The sequence below is a fragment of the Macrobrachium nipponense genome, chromosome 1 (genome assembly GCF_015104395.2).
Source record: "Macrobrachium nipponense isolate FS-2020 chromosome 1, ASM1510439v2, whole genome shotgun sequence".
NCBI classification, from domain to species: Eukaryota; Metazoa; Arthropoda; class Malacostraca; order Decapoda; family Palaemonidae; genus Macrobrachium; species Macrobrachium nipponense.
The window spans coordinates 147,632,927-147,648,845 of NC_087200.1; the positions used below are offsets into that span (position 1 = coordinate 147,632,927).

General features: G+C 34.8%; 2 protein-coding genes across 2 annotated transcripts in view; one reads left to right on the plus strand and one right to left on the minus strand.

Moving 5' to 3' along the window:
- LOC135219734 (E3 ubiquitin-protein ligase Nedd-4-like) overlaps positions 1–15,919 on the plus strand; it is a 284,620-nt gene that overhangs the window by 169,518 nt on the left and 99,183 nt on the right.
- LOC135220056 (uncharacterized) overlaps positions 3,358–15,919 on the minus strand; it is a 38,398-nt gene continuing 25,836 nt past the window's right edge. Inside the window, exons 4-8 of the mRNA XM_064257386.1 lie at positions 8,789–8,879; positions 8,180–8,350; positions 6,949–7,077; positions 3,983–4,114; positions 3,358–3,516 (exon numbers count right to left, since the gene is read on the minus strand). Of these exons, the coding sequence (XP_064113456.1) occupies positions 6,989–7,077; positions 8,180–8,350; positions 8,789–8,879 (351 nt within the window). The 3' untranslated portion in view covers positions 3,358–3,516; positions 3,983–4,114; positions 6,949–6,988. The remainder of the gene's footprint in view (positions 3,517–3,982; positions 4,115–6,948; positions 7,078–8,179; positions 8,351–8,788; positions 8,880–15,919) is intronic.

Genomic DNA, 15,919 nt, shown 5'->3' on the forward strand with positions numbered 1-15,919 from the left:
CTGCATTATCAGAGGATGTTTTTTTCATGTTTGTTCTTGTCCGATGCTGTTACCGAAACATTGCATTACAAAGACTTCACGTGTTATATTTTAATTAATTTGGGAGGCGTAATTATAATTCATTTTGTTCATGAAACTTCAGCTTTTTGTTAAAATTTTATGTTTAAAATGTGTATGAAAAAATGTTATTACAGGGTTTATTTTCTTTATTTTTGTACATATGATTCAGAGGTAGTACGCATGTCCATTTCAAGTCTTTATAACAGCCCTTCACATGATGAAGGGAATAGGTTGATCAGTCATGCCCGAATAATAAAATTTTAATTTATATCATTGAATTACATTTTTATAACAAATTATATTTACAATTGTTTCATAAATTGATTTTAAAAGACAAAACTTGCGTATACATTCGATATTGCAACACTGCAATTTATTTGTTTTTTTTTCCATGGGATAGAAGTACAAAATATAACTATGAAACTCATTTGATTTTTTGCTTTGTTACACGAACAAAAAATTGAGGTATGACTGTACGAGCTCAAGGCTCCGCTGCTTCACAGATGGCATAGTGACGAAAATTAAGATAAGCAATGATTGCCAAAGAAGAAAAAGTAAATATGCATCTTTTCCATAAATCTTTTAAAAAGCTATACATTACTTCACTGTAACCAATAATATTGTATGTATGTATGTTCTCATATTATAATCTTATAAAATACTACTAACATAGAGGTCAATGTTTTGGTTTGGAAATCAGCTGATGGTAAATTAGAGTTTGTTTTGCCATATTTAACACAATTCTGAACGAACTTTCTTGCTTCTAGTTGGCATAAACGAATATTTTTAGGAGGAAATATGACTTGAATATGTCGCATTGTGTAAAACAATTACGTGATTCCATTTGCAATTTTCCTTTATATCATCGTAATACGAACTTTACGTTATTTATCTTTTATCGGCGTGAAACCAACAGTAAAATGTGTTCTTTCAAGCACAGCAGTTTCGATTAAAATTATTTAATCTCAATTTTTTCTATGGTTGTGTTTGATGGCATACGTTTACTGGCGTTTTATCCTTGTTGCCAGTGCACGATAATGGTCGTTAGCAGCTTGAACAGTTTTCTCAGCTTCAGCTACAACTAGGTTTAAATTTAACAGTATATTTCCCTAATGATCTTTGATCTATAGCGAATAAAGTTATTACATTAAGACAACTCAGTCCAATTATACATAACGTCATTTATAACAACTAAGGTAATTGTTTACTATAGTGCGATGGTTGAAATACAAGATAAACGGATGTTGTTGTTATCTAATTCGGTTGTACTTAAAAAAAAAAAAAAAAAAAATTGTTTCTCGTTCGGTTGTTCATGGCTGTACACATTTATGCAACAAGTATAACGTTAAAACCAGACTTTCATAATTTCTTTTGCTGCTTTTGAACTTATTTAAATAGAAGATGGGATAAAGTTAGGCCACTGTAATTTGGTCTCTTGTAAAATCAGATTATCTCAAGACAGATTATTGTAACCTGAACACTATTGCTACCTGTACACCGTATAAAAACCTTATTATATCTTTATATACTCTAGACACCCAAAGAATTAAAGGTAGGCTTTTTCCCTTTACAGTATTTATAACACTATAATGTACTGTACAGTACTACTGTACAGTAAATTCTATAGTACTATATTGCATAAATATAATTTTACTTAATGCACCATTACAGGATTACAGCAACGTTTGACTAGTCTAGAGTGCTGTTAACTGGTCTAGTGCTCCAAAAAAAGGTGCGCCTGCCATAGACTTAAAATCACTTTGCGTCGAAAATCACACAGCGTCGATGGCCAGGAATTAACATTTTTAGAGACTTCAAACTTATTTGAAAATTCAGCGTCTGTGAGGGGGTCTGGAACCTATCCTCGCATCAGATTGAGGTATTACTGTATTACAAACATAAAAATAAAAAACTAAAACTCCATGAAGTTCACACAACACTTTCAAATGAGTGCACATATGAATATACACCTCAAGTATAAAAGGCACATTAAAACACTCTGGATTTAAGCTAAGGACTATATTTTGGTGGACTGACTCTCACCCATATCAAGTAGTGAATGACAGAAGTTACATTTGCTAAATATATAGTGAGAAAAATGCACAAAGGTGATGCCTGGGGTCACCGCTAAGCAGACATTGGTTCTCTCAATTGTCTTAATCCGCTTCGTTTCCTTAAGGAAGATATTGTCTATACAGTCACAATCCCAGGTTCCATTGGAGAGGTTGATATTATTATCTTGTTTTATAAGTGAAGATTTTACCATCTGACATTTGTATTGACAGCTGCTTTTGTATAAAATTCGGTTTGAGTTCCAATCCATGGTATGGTTCGTGTTATTAATAATATGATGTAATATTGCTGAATTATGATGTTCATATCTAAGTGAGCGCTTATAATAGTTCAACATTTTTTATCATATAAATAACATGAACCATACCATGGATTAGAACTCGTCCTGAATTTTATACAAAAGCAGCTGTCAATACAAATGTCAGATGGTCGCATCTTCACTGATAAAACAACAAGATATTAATAATAGTATCAACCTTTCCAATGAAGCCTGGGACTCTGACCATATAGACAATATCTTCCTAGAAGCAACAATGAAGCGGATCAAGACAATTGACAGAACCAATGTCGGCTTAATGGTGACCCCAGGCATTTATCCCACTATATATTTCGCAAACATAACTTCTGTCATTCACCACTTGATAAGGGTGGGGTCAGTCCACCAAAATATAGTACTTAGCTTTAAACCAGTCTTCTAATGGGCCTTTTATACTTGAGATGAATTCATTTTAACAGAAGAATTTATTCATATATATGTACACTTTATACAATCTTATTTTTGCTTTGCTTGATTAATTGTACCATTTTTATTACAAGCTTAGTTGATTCTTTCTTAGTAAGATTAACAGACATAACTGTATACAACAATGTTTTATTACTGTTTATTGCATTTATAATTTAATATTTTTTTTCAATGCATATTTAAATACTTATGTACAGTACTAACTCTACTAGTGAATTCCCAATGTTTCCCCTATTATCTCTAAAAAGAACATGGGACGGCTTGAATACTGTATGAGAGAAAATGGCTGTGCCTGAATATAAGGGAACTTGATTAATTTTCACACGTAGTTGTAAACTGTATGTTGTATGATGACTTCCAAATCATGTTAGTGTTTTAGGATGATAATTTAAGGTATATTTGGTGTAGGATGATAGTTCAAGTATATTTGGTGTTTGAACTATTAAAATAGGCAGTTATAAGCATTTTTACAGAGGGGTACCTTATTGCAGATTTCAGCTTATCACCCCTGGGTGGCTTTGGTCAACTGTACAAAACACTTACGTAGCTGAATACTCGAACAGGCCGTAATAAGGGTTGAACATCTCTTTTGACAAAAGGAAGAAGAACTCTCTAGCAACACCACCATAATCTAACCCAACCTGGAAGAGAGAAGGTATAAACACCATAAAAATATGAGGGAATGTGCTGGAGAAAAATTCAAAACACAGGTATCTTGTATACTGCAAAAATTCTTCAGTAAAGTCAATCTACTTTTTTATCTAATAAATGGCCTACTTTCCACAATTATACAAAATAACACAATTTTCTAAATCCCACAAATGGTTCCCAAGTGATAAAATTTTCAAGAGGAAAACTGCAACTATATGGAATTGATGTTCAAAACTAAACAATGAAATAATATTAACATCATTCTGGTACCTAGGGTGATCTAATAAAATATAAATAACACAAACAGATCAACATCCATCATTAGATTATTCTCTTCAGAAATCAATTTGAAGCAAAAAGAAAGTGTAGGTATACATGTAAAATAGTTACTAAAATCATGATAATTTACAATACAAAAGGAAAACAAAGATAGTTAACCATAGAGAAAAAACTTACTTCGCCATCAAATTCTATCCACAGCTTGGTTCTCAAAAGATCAACACGATTCACTTGGCTTATGATGCCAAATGCGTCTTCCAAAATGTTGCTTCTTTTCACCTTTATATCAAATTTGTTAGGAACGTTGGTCTGCAAAAGCAAAATTGAAATAATGAGTGAGACAGAACTATGTTCAAAATGTCTTTAATAAAAAAAAAAAAAAAAAAAATACATAAAAATGAGCTGAACTTTGGAAAGGTGCAGGTTAAGGCCTTTCCAAACATTCATCTCAGGAAATCCATAACCACAAGGTGGTCTTAACCCTTTGGAGCCAGAGTAATATACTGATATGCTGCACCCTATGCTGGCAAAACTTGAGGTTGGCAAAAAAAAAAAAAAAAGCACATGGTGAAACAAATAAAATTCTTAAAAATATTTCCTACCTTCCATGAGAAGTTGAAAATTACTACAATCCGGTCGCGAATTATGCGATTCCCCTTTTATAGTCGCTAGTTCTCAAAAATAGATTTTCTGTATCTGCGAAACTGTTTAAATTCTGCAAGTCATGCGCCGCAAAACGTATCAAATCTATTGTCTTTTCAAATATTTTAGATGTGAGGGGGTTTGCTGGTATCTGAGAAAAGGGGTGGGGGAATACTTGGAGAAAAAAAATCTATTATTCCTCCAAGGGGGAATGTGAGAGATGGATTTCTTCCTCAGCCATTAGCTAAGACGGAAGGCTCTGCCTCATGCATTTCTGACGTCATAGTGCAGTGTATGAATGATGATCACCATACGTATTATTCAGACCTGCAAAGTGTATTCTGATCATCCACATCATGGAGATCTGATAATTTATTTTTATCTATTGTTGAAATAGGTTTTGATGAAAATCACTAGTAAAAGTAATTAACAGAGAAGCAGATATGTTTGAGAGAGAGAGAGAGAGAGAGAGAGAGAGAGAGAGAGAGAGAGAGGAGAGACGAGAGAGAGAGATGAGAGCGAGAGAGAGAGAGTAAAGAGAGAGAGAGATTGTTCCACTGACACATATCCATTAGAAAAAGTCGATAATATTTGTGTATTGATCATAATGTTAATTTTAAATAAAACCCTGGTTTTACTGTATCTAATCATATTGCATGTATTATTACCATATTATCGATTTATAATGCGAACAGAATGATCTGCCATTTGCATTCTGGTTTTGTTTACATTCTTAAAATAGCTGATTTCATTTTAACGACAGATCGCTGTCTTTAGATGACGAATGAAACTTAATTTACGAAAGAAAGCTGGGTTTAAGGATAGCAGCTACGTACTTTATTTATAACCATAATATGTTGAAAAAAAAAAAAAAAAGTCAGCTTTTTCCCTGCCAAAACATTTTTTGCAGTCTGCTCATTATTCATAATTCCTAGACATGCTTGACTTACGAAAGTTACCATGCTCATAATTCATAGTTCCCAGTCGTGCTGGACTTAGAAGACTTGTTTACTAAGGGGCAATATTTTCTTGCTAGTATTTTATAATCAAATTACGTAAAGGGTTTTGCGATATCGATAGCTCCCCAGTTATCCTTAAATTGGGATTCGTTCCAATTTCCCAAGTTTAAAGGATACATTTATGAGAATTTACTTCCAAATGGGTATACTCCAATTAACTCCATCAATAATTCAGTCACATTATCAAGCAAAAGAGCCTATGAAAAATGCCCCTATTTCACAAGGATATTTTATGAGAAACAATTTAATATCATGACACGTATTAAAAGGCATTCTAAAGTTATTTTGTATACACTATTCCAGTAGACTCTGTGTAATGGTTGTTTACGTCTGTTTACGGCTGCTCACGGCCACTAGCTAGCGACTTACGTCAAGGAATTTTTTGAAGTTATGATAACAGACATAATTTGGCTTATTTTCAATATTTTATTAATTTCCTGTAAGAATTAAACTTTATTTTCAATGTCTTATTATTAGCAACAATAATTATGCCTACTACTTACAGTATATACTAGTACCTAGCCTAGCCTATGGCGCTCAAGTCAACCACCGTATTATGGCCGAATTGAGCTTACGTAGGGCAGTTATTTTACTACAGTATATATTTAAAAATAAATAAAGTGCGTTGAATGGTATGGTATTTAACACTGGACTTAATTGTAATTTATGGATAATGTTTTGTATAATAAGGCAAAGTTAGGGTAATAACTGGTGGTCGAGTGGATTAATCCCTTTTCTGTTATTTCTTATGGGAAAAATTCATTCAGATGTCGACAAAATCGCATCTCGTCACTTCTGGAATGAATTAACATTGAGGTCCGGGGCTCTTTCTGTACTATTTACAACCCATGTGGAGCCTCTTTTACAAAACAATCATAAATTTTACCAAGTTATACATGTTTTTTATCTAATAAATAAATTTATTTAATTTTATAAAATTACAATTAAAGCTTATATAATATCAATATATGTAAGAACTAAAATCTTTAACAAATTCTGAGCATATTTATTTTAAAATATTTTTGTAAATTTACTAATGATCGAAGATGCAGTAAATTTTTTTTTAATACTTCTTTGCAAAATTATAATTGACATGCTACCATAAAAGAACTAAAAACCAACAGCAACACCTTATTGGATATTTATGAGCAAATTTATAAAAAGATGTCATGTGAGAGGAGAGAGAGGCACAGTACTACATGCTCTCTTGAAGTCTAAATCACAACCAACCCCTGATATGCCTGTTTCCTTTATACAGGCTAGTCTAAAAGTTGCCATTAGTGAATTTATAGGCTATAGAAGTAATGGCACCTCTTTCCTGCCCAATTCCCCCAAAACGATGGCGTGTAATAATGATGCTCACCATAAGTGGGTCAGTCCACCACCCTAAACCTGTTATTGCTACTCGTATGAGGTTATAGATACTCGGGTATCTATAATCAACATTCATAAAATAACTACACAACAAGAAATCTAACTTACAGGTTTGGGGATCTTCGACTTGAAGAACTCATATTTTTGTTTAAATAATCCCTTGAATAAGGAATAGCTTTGTTCCTGCAATCGCTGGGTTGAGCAAACGTGGATCCTCCCAAGTTGTTGTGCGGTTCTCTGTTACAAAGTTGAGACACATTTATTATTATATAAAATCAGTTTAATGTACGATGAATTAACAAATTTAAAAAAATAATTTTTCCATCATAAATGTGATATACAATCTAATGAAACTTTTACTTATTTGATGCTTAACCCTTAGACGACGGGTAAACTCATCAATGGAAAGAGAAAGATATGTAAATGTACACTGTGAAAGAAAAAATTCTAAAAAACTTCCCTACCTTCCATGAGAAGTTGAAAATGACTATTTACAACCCCTTGTAGGACCTCTTTTGCAAGACAATTATAATTTTTACCAACTTATAAATGTTCTTTCTAATAAATAATCAGTAACAAATTCTTAGCATATTAGTTGAAAAATATTTAAGTAAATTTACAGAGAACGAAGATTCAGGAACTTTCTTTTTTATTTACATGTTTTTTCTAATACTTCTTTGCAAGATTACTTTTGCTATGTATGAACAAATTTATAAAAAGATGTCATATGAGACAGAAAAGCAGTACATTAGCCCTCAAAGTCCAAATCACTACCAAGCTTGCATAAGCTGCCAAATCTTGATTTTAGCCAGAGTAAAAGTTGCCATTAGTGAATTTATGGGCTATAGAAGTAATGGCACCTCTTTCCTGCCCAATCCTTTCCAAATTGATGGCGCTTAATATTGCTTATCTACAGGATCGATAAGTCCACTACCCCAAACCTATTATTACTACTCCAGAGAAGCTATTTGTCCAATGGGATTTAAATTTAACATCCAGATCCTAGATTAGGTGGTCCCAAAGCAAAAATATCTAAACTAGAGACAGAAATTTTAGTCAACTTGGGAACAATCAATCAGACTTGGGTTTTCACTGTACATCATTGCACATACTGGATACTTGAATACTTCGGCATCTAACTTAGTTCTATGTTGTCATTGTAATTCAAATATTTCTCCTAAGAGTTGCCTTCTGTAATAACCAAATTTAATTTATTTTAACTGAATTATCATTGCATAAAAAACTTGAAAAGGTTAATACAATGCTACATATCACTGTCTTTATTGCCTGTCCCTCCAAAATAACCTATAACATTGTTATGATCAAGTTTATCACTTACTATGATCAATGAAGAATATTCTTCCATCAGAATGTACTCGTTGTTCCCATCCTTCAGGCAATGGTCCAAGTTCATCTTCGTGTCTCCAATTATTAGCATGGCGTTGATTGGGCGGAGAGCTGGGCATACCAGAACGGGGATCTATCCATGTTGTCTGCTTGTTAATATGATCTAGGAAAAAATTGAAATACACTACAATATGCTGCTGCAGAATACAGGCAGTCCCTGGTTATCAGTGATCTTGAGCTTGTCTAGTGACGAAAATTAGCAATTTTTGGTGCTGATACCTACCTAACAGAGGCTGATCAACAAAAGGCACAGATTTTCAGTAATCAGCGATTTTCAGTTATTGTCATAGAATCCAAACGGAACCTCCCACCATAACTGGGGGCTGCCTGTACATCTTTATGAATATTAAATATTTCTACAAAGTGTCATGTATATCTTTTAAAACTTCCAAAAAAGTAACTAAACATCTGATGTAATTTTTATGCAACTGAAATAAATAAATGTGTTATGATTTACATTCATTCCTTTAATAATGATAATGTAAGCAAATAAAAGGTTATAATATAAAATCTAGACAGCTTTTTTAACTATTGTACATACCAATGAAGAACACCCTGCCATTTGGCGCCACTTGACTCGTCCATCCTCGAGGTAGTGTTTCATCTGTACTAGTTGGTGTTGTTGTCTGTGGCTAAGAAAAATGGAACTAGTTAATAAAGGCCAATTATAATAACTAAAGGGGGAAAGAAGACAGAAATATTACATGTAATCTTCACACTACTTTTTACCACCCATTTATTTAAATTTTTTCTTTTAAGGGTATTAAGCCAACTTTTAAATGGAATTACAGTAACTTTAATTTAATTTAGAAGTTAGCTTAATACTTGGGGAGCATGATTATGGTCATATTTAGGGTTTTAACTCTAGCAATAAGCATTTCTTAGTAGTTTTAGAGACAGAGCCAAACTTAAAAAAAACAAAAAAAAAATAAACTTGTGCGAGGGGGTCAGGAACCTAACTTCACATAAGATTACAGTATTACTGTAAACACATTATTAGCAGAAAATTCTCCTATTTGCAGTATTTTTCACAGAAATATTCACTAATTACTGTATTTTCATATACTAATTTTCATGACTAAATGCACTTTTGGTAGTACAGTTTGATTTATATGGATTTTTGGCATTATGCCAAGCACTGGGGCAACTAAAGCCATTCAGCACTGAAACAAAATTTGACAGTAAAAGGTTTGAAAGGTGTTGCAGGAGGAAAACCTTGCAATTGCACTATGGAAGAAAGAGAATATGAAATGAGGTACAGTAAAAGGAATGAAAGAAGTTGCAGCTAGGAGCCGAAGGGATGCTGCAAAGAACCTTAAGTAATGCCTACATTGCACCAAATTAGGTGCACTGACAGCACTAACCCCCTGCAGGGTTTTGGTAGTACAGTGGTCGCCCCGTATTCGTGGGGGATGCGTACCAGACCCCTTTTGAATAGCTAGAACCCACTAATAGTTGGAATCCCTGAAGAAAGGCTTAAAATGACCTATTTTGTTAGTTAAAACTCAAGAAAAATCCACTAAAAATTTTTATTCTTGGTTTTTTAGTTTTATCACAAAGTGCATTTATGATGAAATTGGTAAAAAAAAAAACAGGAATTGTTGGATATTTCTCAGAGAAAAATACTGCGAATATGTGAATTTCCCATGAATAATGGGTAGATTTGGTCCACAGATAAATCCACAAATGCGTGAGTCCACGAATAAGAGGGGCCCACTAGAAAACTATTAAAATATTCGGGTATAAACATTTTTTTTTGGTGTGTGTGTTTGAACTATCAAAATAGGCAGTTCTAAGCATTTTTACAGGAGTTTTAAGTATTCTTGGATTTTAGCTATATGTGCACAGATGTGCGTGTGAGTGCGGTACACATACCCCCGTGAATTCGGGGGTTTACTACAACGTGTTTTGACGTAGGAAAAACCTGTTTTTGGTAGCCACTGCAAGTCCTCAATGTTATTAGACTCGGTCAACATCACCAGACCTCATGAGTCTTCCAACCCTATCTCCTACAACCCCCATGGTGAATGATGATGATTATGAGATGTCACGTTGTGATTCACAATTTGCACTCATCGGTGAAGTTAAGATGCCATAGTAAAGAGAGTCAAGTTTCTCAGGGACTTCGACTCCCTTATCTTCCGGGATCTCTCATGCAAAATTAAACAAAGTGGCTTAAGAGGATTACCTGCCTATTTCGTCACTTCAATGTTCTTAAAGGCAAGAATTTCAATCATAGTATAAAAGCCTCAAGATATAACCCAATCCAGGACCAACACCCCACCCCCCCACATAAGGGAAACTTATTGAAAGCCCATGCAGGGGTATGGGTGAAGGCTCAGCCAACCTCCCATTGAAAATGACTGCCCACCCCAAGCGGCCAACCTCCCATCCACTGAAATGATGATTTACTCATTTCTAAATTTCTTGAGTAGTCATGTAATATATATTAGAAATAATGTCATGGAATATTTTTGGCCTCTAGCAGAACATTCCTCCTCTAACCATATTCTGCAAAGACTTCAAAAGGCATCATTGCATAGCAAGAAATGCTCATTATGCCACGACCTTCTTAACTGCAACTCGGTATACGAAGACTTCAGAGCTTTCTTGCCCTCTTCGATGCGAGTTATAGATCACATCGTATCCAGTCGTCCAACAGGGAGTTTTTCTTTCCTGTGGTACAAATGTATAGATAATATAGTGAATGTGATAACCTATAGGAGTGATAGATTGCTGGGTTTTCACGTGACACTAGGGGACTATAAGATCGTAATAAAAAATGTTTATAAGCTCCTCCCCATCCCTCTTCCAATACCTATGTACAAAACAGAACCGACACAATATTAGACTTAGTGTTTTAAATCTTCTGTATTTTTATGCTGCCAAGAAAAAGTGTCTCAGCATTAAACAGTTGACACTATCATAGAAACCACTTACGTGTATCAGCCAGGGATGTTGGGTTATCATAAGCTATTGTAATGAAAATTAGTGCCGATATATAGTTGTTTAAGGAATGTGTGCACAAATTTTTTTCCCTAATAGGAGCACAAATGTATTTTTTATGATTTTTTTTTTTTTGTGTTTCACCATTATATATCGATCAATATTAAATATTCAAAAAACAAATCAAAGCTTATATGATTAAGAACAAAACCGCATGAATAAAATTACCAAGTTAGGTTTTGTTTACTCTGAAAGAATAAAATAGTAAATAGCACCAAAATACAAAAAAAAATTGTATTAAATATTATAGTATTCAACAAGATTTTAGGCTGCTTAGCACCAATAGGCCTAATATCGTTGAACTTTGAAGGAACGGAAAAGTTGGGAAGAAATTTCGTTAGTGCAATAGGCTGCCCACAGTATGTAGAGAAATGGGTGGAGCTTGGACATTGACATGGAAAGAGCGCTCAGTCACTTGCTTGGAGGTTTAATTAGCAACTGTATATATTTTTTGGTCAGTGCTCCCACCGCAATTTTTACATACCAAGTATCACTTTATTGCCCCGTGACTTTAACGTGGGCAAAGACAGTGATTTGAGTCAACAGATGTTTGAGTCAACAGATAATATGAGATATGTCGTTGAAGCAATCTGGCATTAGAACAAAGCAATGTCAGATCAGCTGGTGAGGAGGCATTCAGTTCGACATTGGGTTGCCAGATTTAACGAAGGCGGCAACGAAATTCCGTCTCAAAAAAAAGCTCTGGTTTGACTGTTCTCAAGTGTCAATTACTTTCTAATTGATGCTTGAGTACAGTCAACTTTGATCAGAGGTCTTCTTAGGCATACCAGGCCACTTTCCTGGTTGCCACCTTTATTAAATCTGGCAACCCAACGCCAAACTGAATGCCTCAGCACAACCACTGATCTGAAACCTGCTTTGTTCTAATGCCAGATTGCTTCAACAACATATCTCTGCCATTATCTGTTGGCTCAAATCACTGTCTTGGCCATATTAAGGTCACCAGGGACAATAGTGATGCGTAGAAGTAAGCAAAAATTGCGGTGGGAGCGCTGACCAAAAAATACATACAGCCACTTATTAAACCTCCAAGCATGATGGAGCACTCTCTCCTTGTCACTGTCCAAGCTCCATCCATTTCTCTACGTGCTGTAGGCTGCTAATTCACTGACAAAATTCTTTCCAACTTTTCCGTTCTTCAAAATTCAACAGGATGTTAGGGCCGCTTGAAGCTAATTGGCCTAATATCTTGTCAAGTACTGTATACGTAAAAATATAATACAAATAAAAATGTAAAATTAACATGAAATTATTCCCAAATAATTACTGAATATGATGTGTTTTAAAGTATTCAAATTCATTCATAAATAGCCAAGTTATAGAGATTTGAATGTACAAAACTACAATGTTTTGAGAAAAATGCAAAGTTTGCCTTACTGTCACACTCAAAGGTGTCTAGAAAGTCTAGCTGACACCTGGTCCCCTTATTTTTACAGAGATACTATCGCCTCTATATAAAATAAAGACTAGCTGGTTCTGAACTTTTGTCAACAACTACAAACACGAGTTAGGTTACACTGGCTTTTGTAGGAAGTTTCATTATTGTATATTTGTGTGTTATCAACTTTCCCAGTGATTTTTTGGGTGCTTTTCTTGGCTTTCATTATATTCGCTAATATTACGAGAACTTGCTTCCCGTTGACGACCCTACTACTTACAAGGCATAATTATGATAAAATAATACTTGTAAGCCAAGAAAAGCATCCAAATAATCATTGGTAAAGGATGACATAAAAAGATAAGATAATAACACTCTTCCTACAAACGTTAGTGTGCTGTTGTTGACAAAAGTTCAGAACCAGTTTGCTTTCTAAGAGAAAACACATCGTACATAATATATGTACAAAAAAGGGGGGGAATAAAAAAGAAAGCAGAAGCTAAGTTCTTGAGCTACAGAATTTGCTGTATCCACCTGCACTTGCAAAATTTCATTTTTTCCTAGTAGAATGTTTCAGATCGGCATTATATTATGTCTGGTAGTGCAGTACACCATTAACCTCTCATTACCGAAAGTTTGTTTGGAGGTACCTGGGTACCACCATTCAAGTCTACTACACCGCACCGGGTTCCTAAAGGTGGTACGCGTCTACCACCAAAACTTTCTTTTCAGATAGGGACTTCCAACTTCCATTCTGTAATTTCGGTTGAAGAGTTTGTTTAGACCAAAATAAACAGTATGACACTATGTCAGACGTATGATGAACCCAAAAAAATATTAGTACTGCTTATTTATCTACATTCAGACTTTTGGATTTATACTGTGTATAGTTTTATACATGCACTCGCGACACACGTACACACATATATATAGTCTCTCAATTATAGATAAAAAAAAAAGAAATTGTATTTAGAAACTTAGAAACCCATTTTACATGGCAACACGCTCTCCTGTTTCCATGAGGCCAGTCACATGGTTGACGCGCATTCATTCTGGCTTCCGATGGCAAACATGCATCACTTGGTGAGACTCGAGGCTGTTTTCAATGATGGGTGGGTCACCATCACCCTTTTTGTACAGCCTGCTGGCTTGCCTTTTTGGCACTGGTTCGTAGACAGGTGGAATAATTTCCACTGTGAGTGCTACAATCCTATTTGTAGGTGCAGGCACTCAACAGAGTGCAACTGCATGAATCTCCACTGCAATGTCAGCTGGCGTAACTTTTTTCTAAAGTATTTCTAAAATCTAAAGCTACCCTAACACTGTCTTTTTACATTTTCCTTCTTCAAAAATCTTTCCACCGCTCCCCTAATCCAAAATACCTTACTACCTTCGACTATCCACTCCTCTTTATATATATAAAAAAAAAAACTGAAAAAGAAAGGACTCGTGCCCAATTTTTTTTTTTAGATATAGGCCTAGTCTAAAAACTGCATACACACGCAGAGACTCATATGTTTATATATGTATATGTGTGAATTTCAATGGAATGACTATGTCACACTCACGCAAGTTTACAAAAAATCACAAAACCAGATAAAAGCGTAAAACATGTAATAATTCTACCCAAAGTATAAAACCCAGTTGCATCATCATTTACTGTATTTATTATTTATTCACTAATTACATTTTACAAATAAAAGATATGAACATCAGATAAATGAAGGTAAAAATAAAAGCCCTTATAGTAACTTTTATATATATAAAAAACCAAACCAGAGAAAAAGCGAAAAAGTATTTTTTCTGAGGACAAGAAACTTGAAAAATTAGTTTAGATACCCGTAATAAACAACGATAAACCCTTTTTCCCGTCTGAAGTTATATTTTTGTTTCCCAATCTTATACATAATTCTCCAATCTAGTAAAAATCAAATAAACTTATGACCGAGAGGTATGGAAACAACCACCGATTTATCAACGGATGAAATGTTCGTTTCCGGGCCGAACATTTATATTTTTTATTATCTTTTGAATCTTCTTATTCTCTATACAAAATAAACTTGTAGACTTGTATAGATTTTATCACAAAATAAAATATTACTAGGTTCGGAGTTCGGACCAAAAACGAAATTTTACTGATAGAGAGAGAGAGAGTAGCCAAGCCTTGGCAGGATGTGGAACAAACAGGAAGTGGAGCAAACAAACACTCAAGCAGTGGACAGCTCATCACACTTACTCGCTACTTCCAGTCGTGATAACATCATCTCTAACGCTTTTACCGATAACACTTGTGTGAGCCAAGTCTTGACAAGGCATCAATGGATGTCTACGATTTCCATCTTCGGTGTCTTCTTCATCCTCATCGTCTTTCTTCATCCCTCATCGTCATCTTCGTCTTCGTCTCATCGTCTTCTCACCTTCATCTCCTATCAAGTCCTGACTGGATGGGAAAACACGGTCATCTGTCATCCCTATAAACCGAAAAACTTGTGTGAGCCAAGTTTTGACAAGGCATCCTCGTCGTCTCTTCATCCTCATCGTCATCTTCGTCTTCGTCCTCATCGTCTCCTTTGCCTTCATCTCTTATCTCGCCCTAACCGGATGCGAAAACACTGGCTATAGCAGATGACGTCATGGATGTAGGGGCATATATGACAAAGAGAGCATATTTCATAGCATTCACTCCGAAGCAGCCGTGCATGGAAGACCTTTGCTTGATACCCTCCCTACCCATCCATCCAGGTAAAAGAAAGTAAAGTTTTTCATATATATTTTATGAGAAGTCATGTGATATAAAAGTTCATTTCATCGTAACTTCATGTACAAACTTCACAATGATACTAATGTATATTTTCTTTCTTTTCAGGTAGCCGGGCATTTTCAACTTCATTCCTCAGACACAGCCTTGCTTGGAAGACTTCTTCGATACACTAAAGGATAACATCCTAGTTACTATACCCATCCAGGTAAAATGAAGTGTGACTTGATGTTTCATATATATTTTATGAGAAGTCATATCATATACAAGTTTCTTTCATCGTAACTTCACGTAAATTCTTCACAATGATACCTAATGTATATTTTCTTTCTTTTCAGGTTGGTTTGCTCAAACGGGCCAAATGTCGTCTGATGAGAGTGATAATGAAGATTTTAGGCCGCAGTTCAGCGACTTTGAGGGTTCTACTGACGGAGGTGAGAGTGATGTGTCATTTGACGACTCGGATACCGATTATGTTCCTGAAGTGGTTAGTGATAGTGAAGAAGATT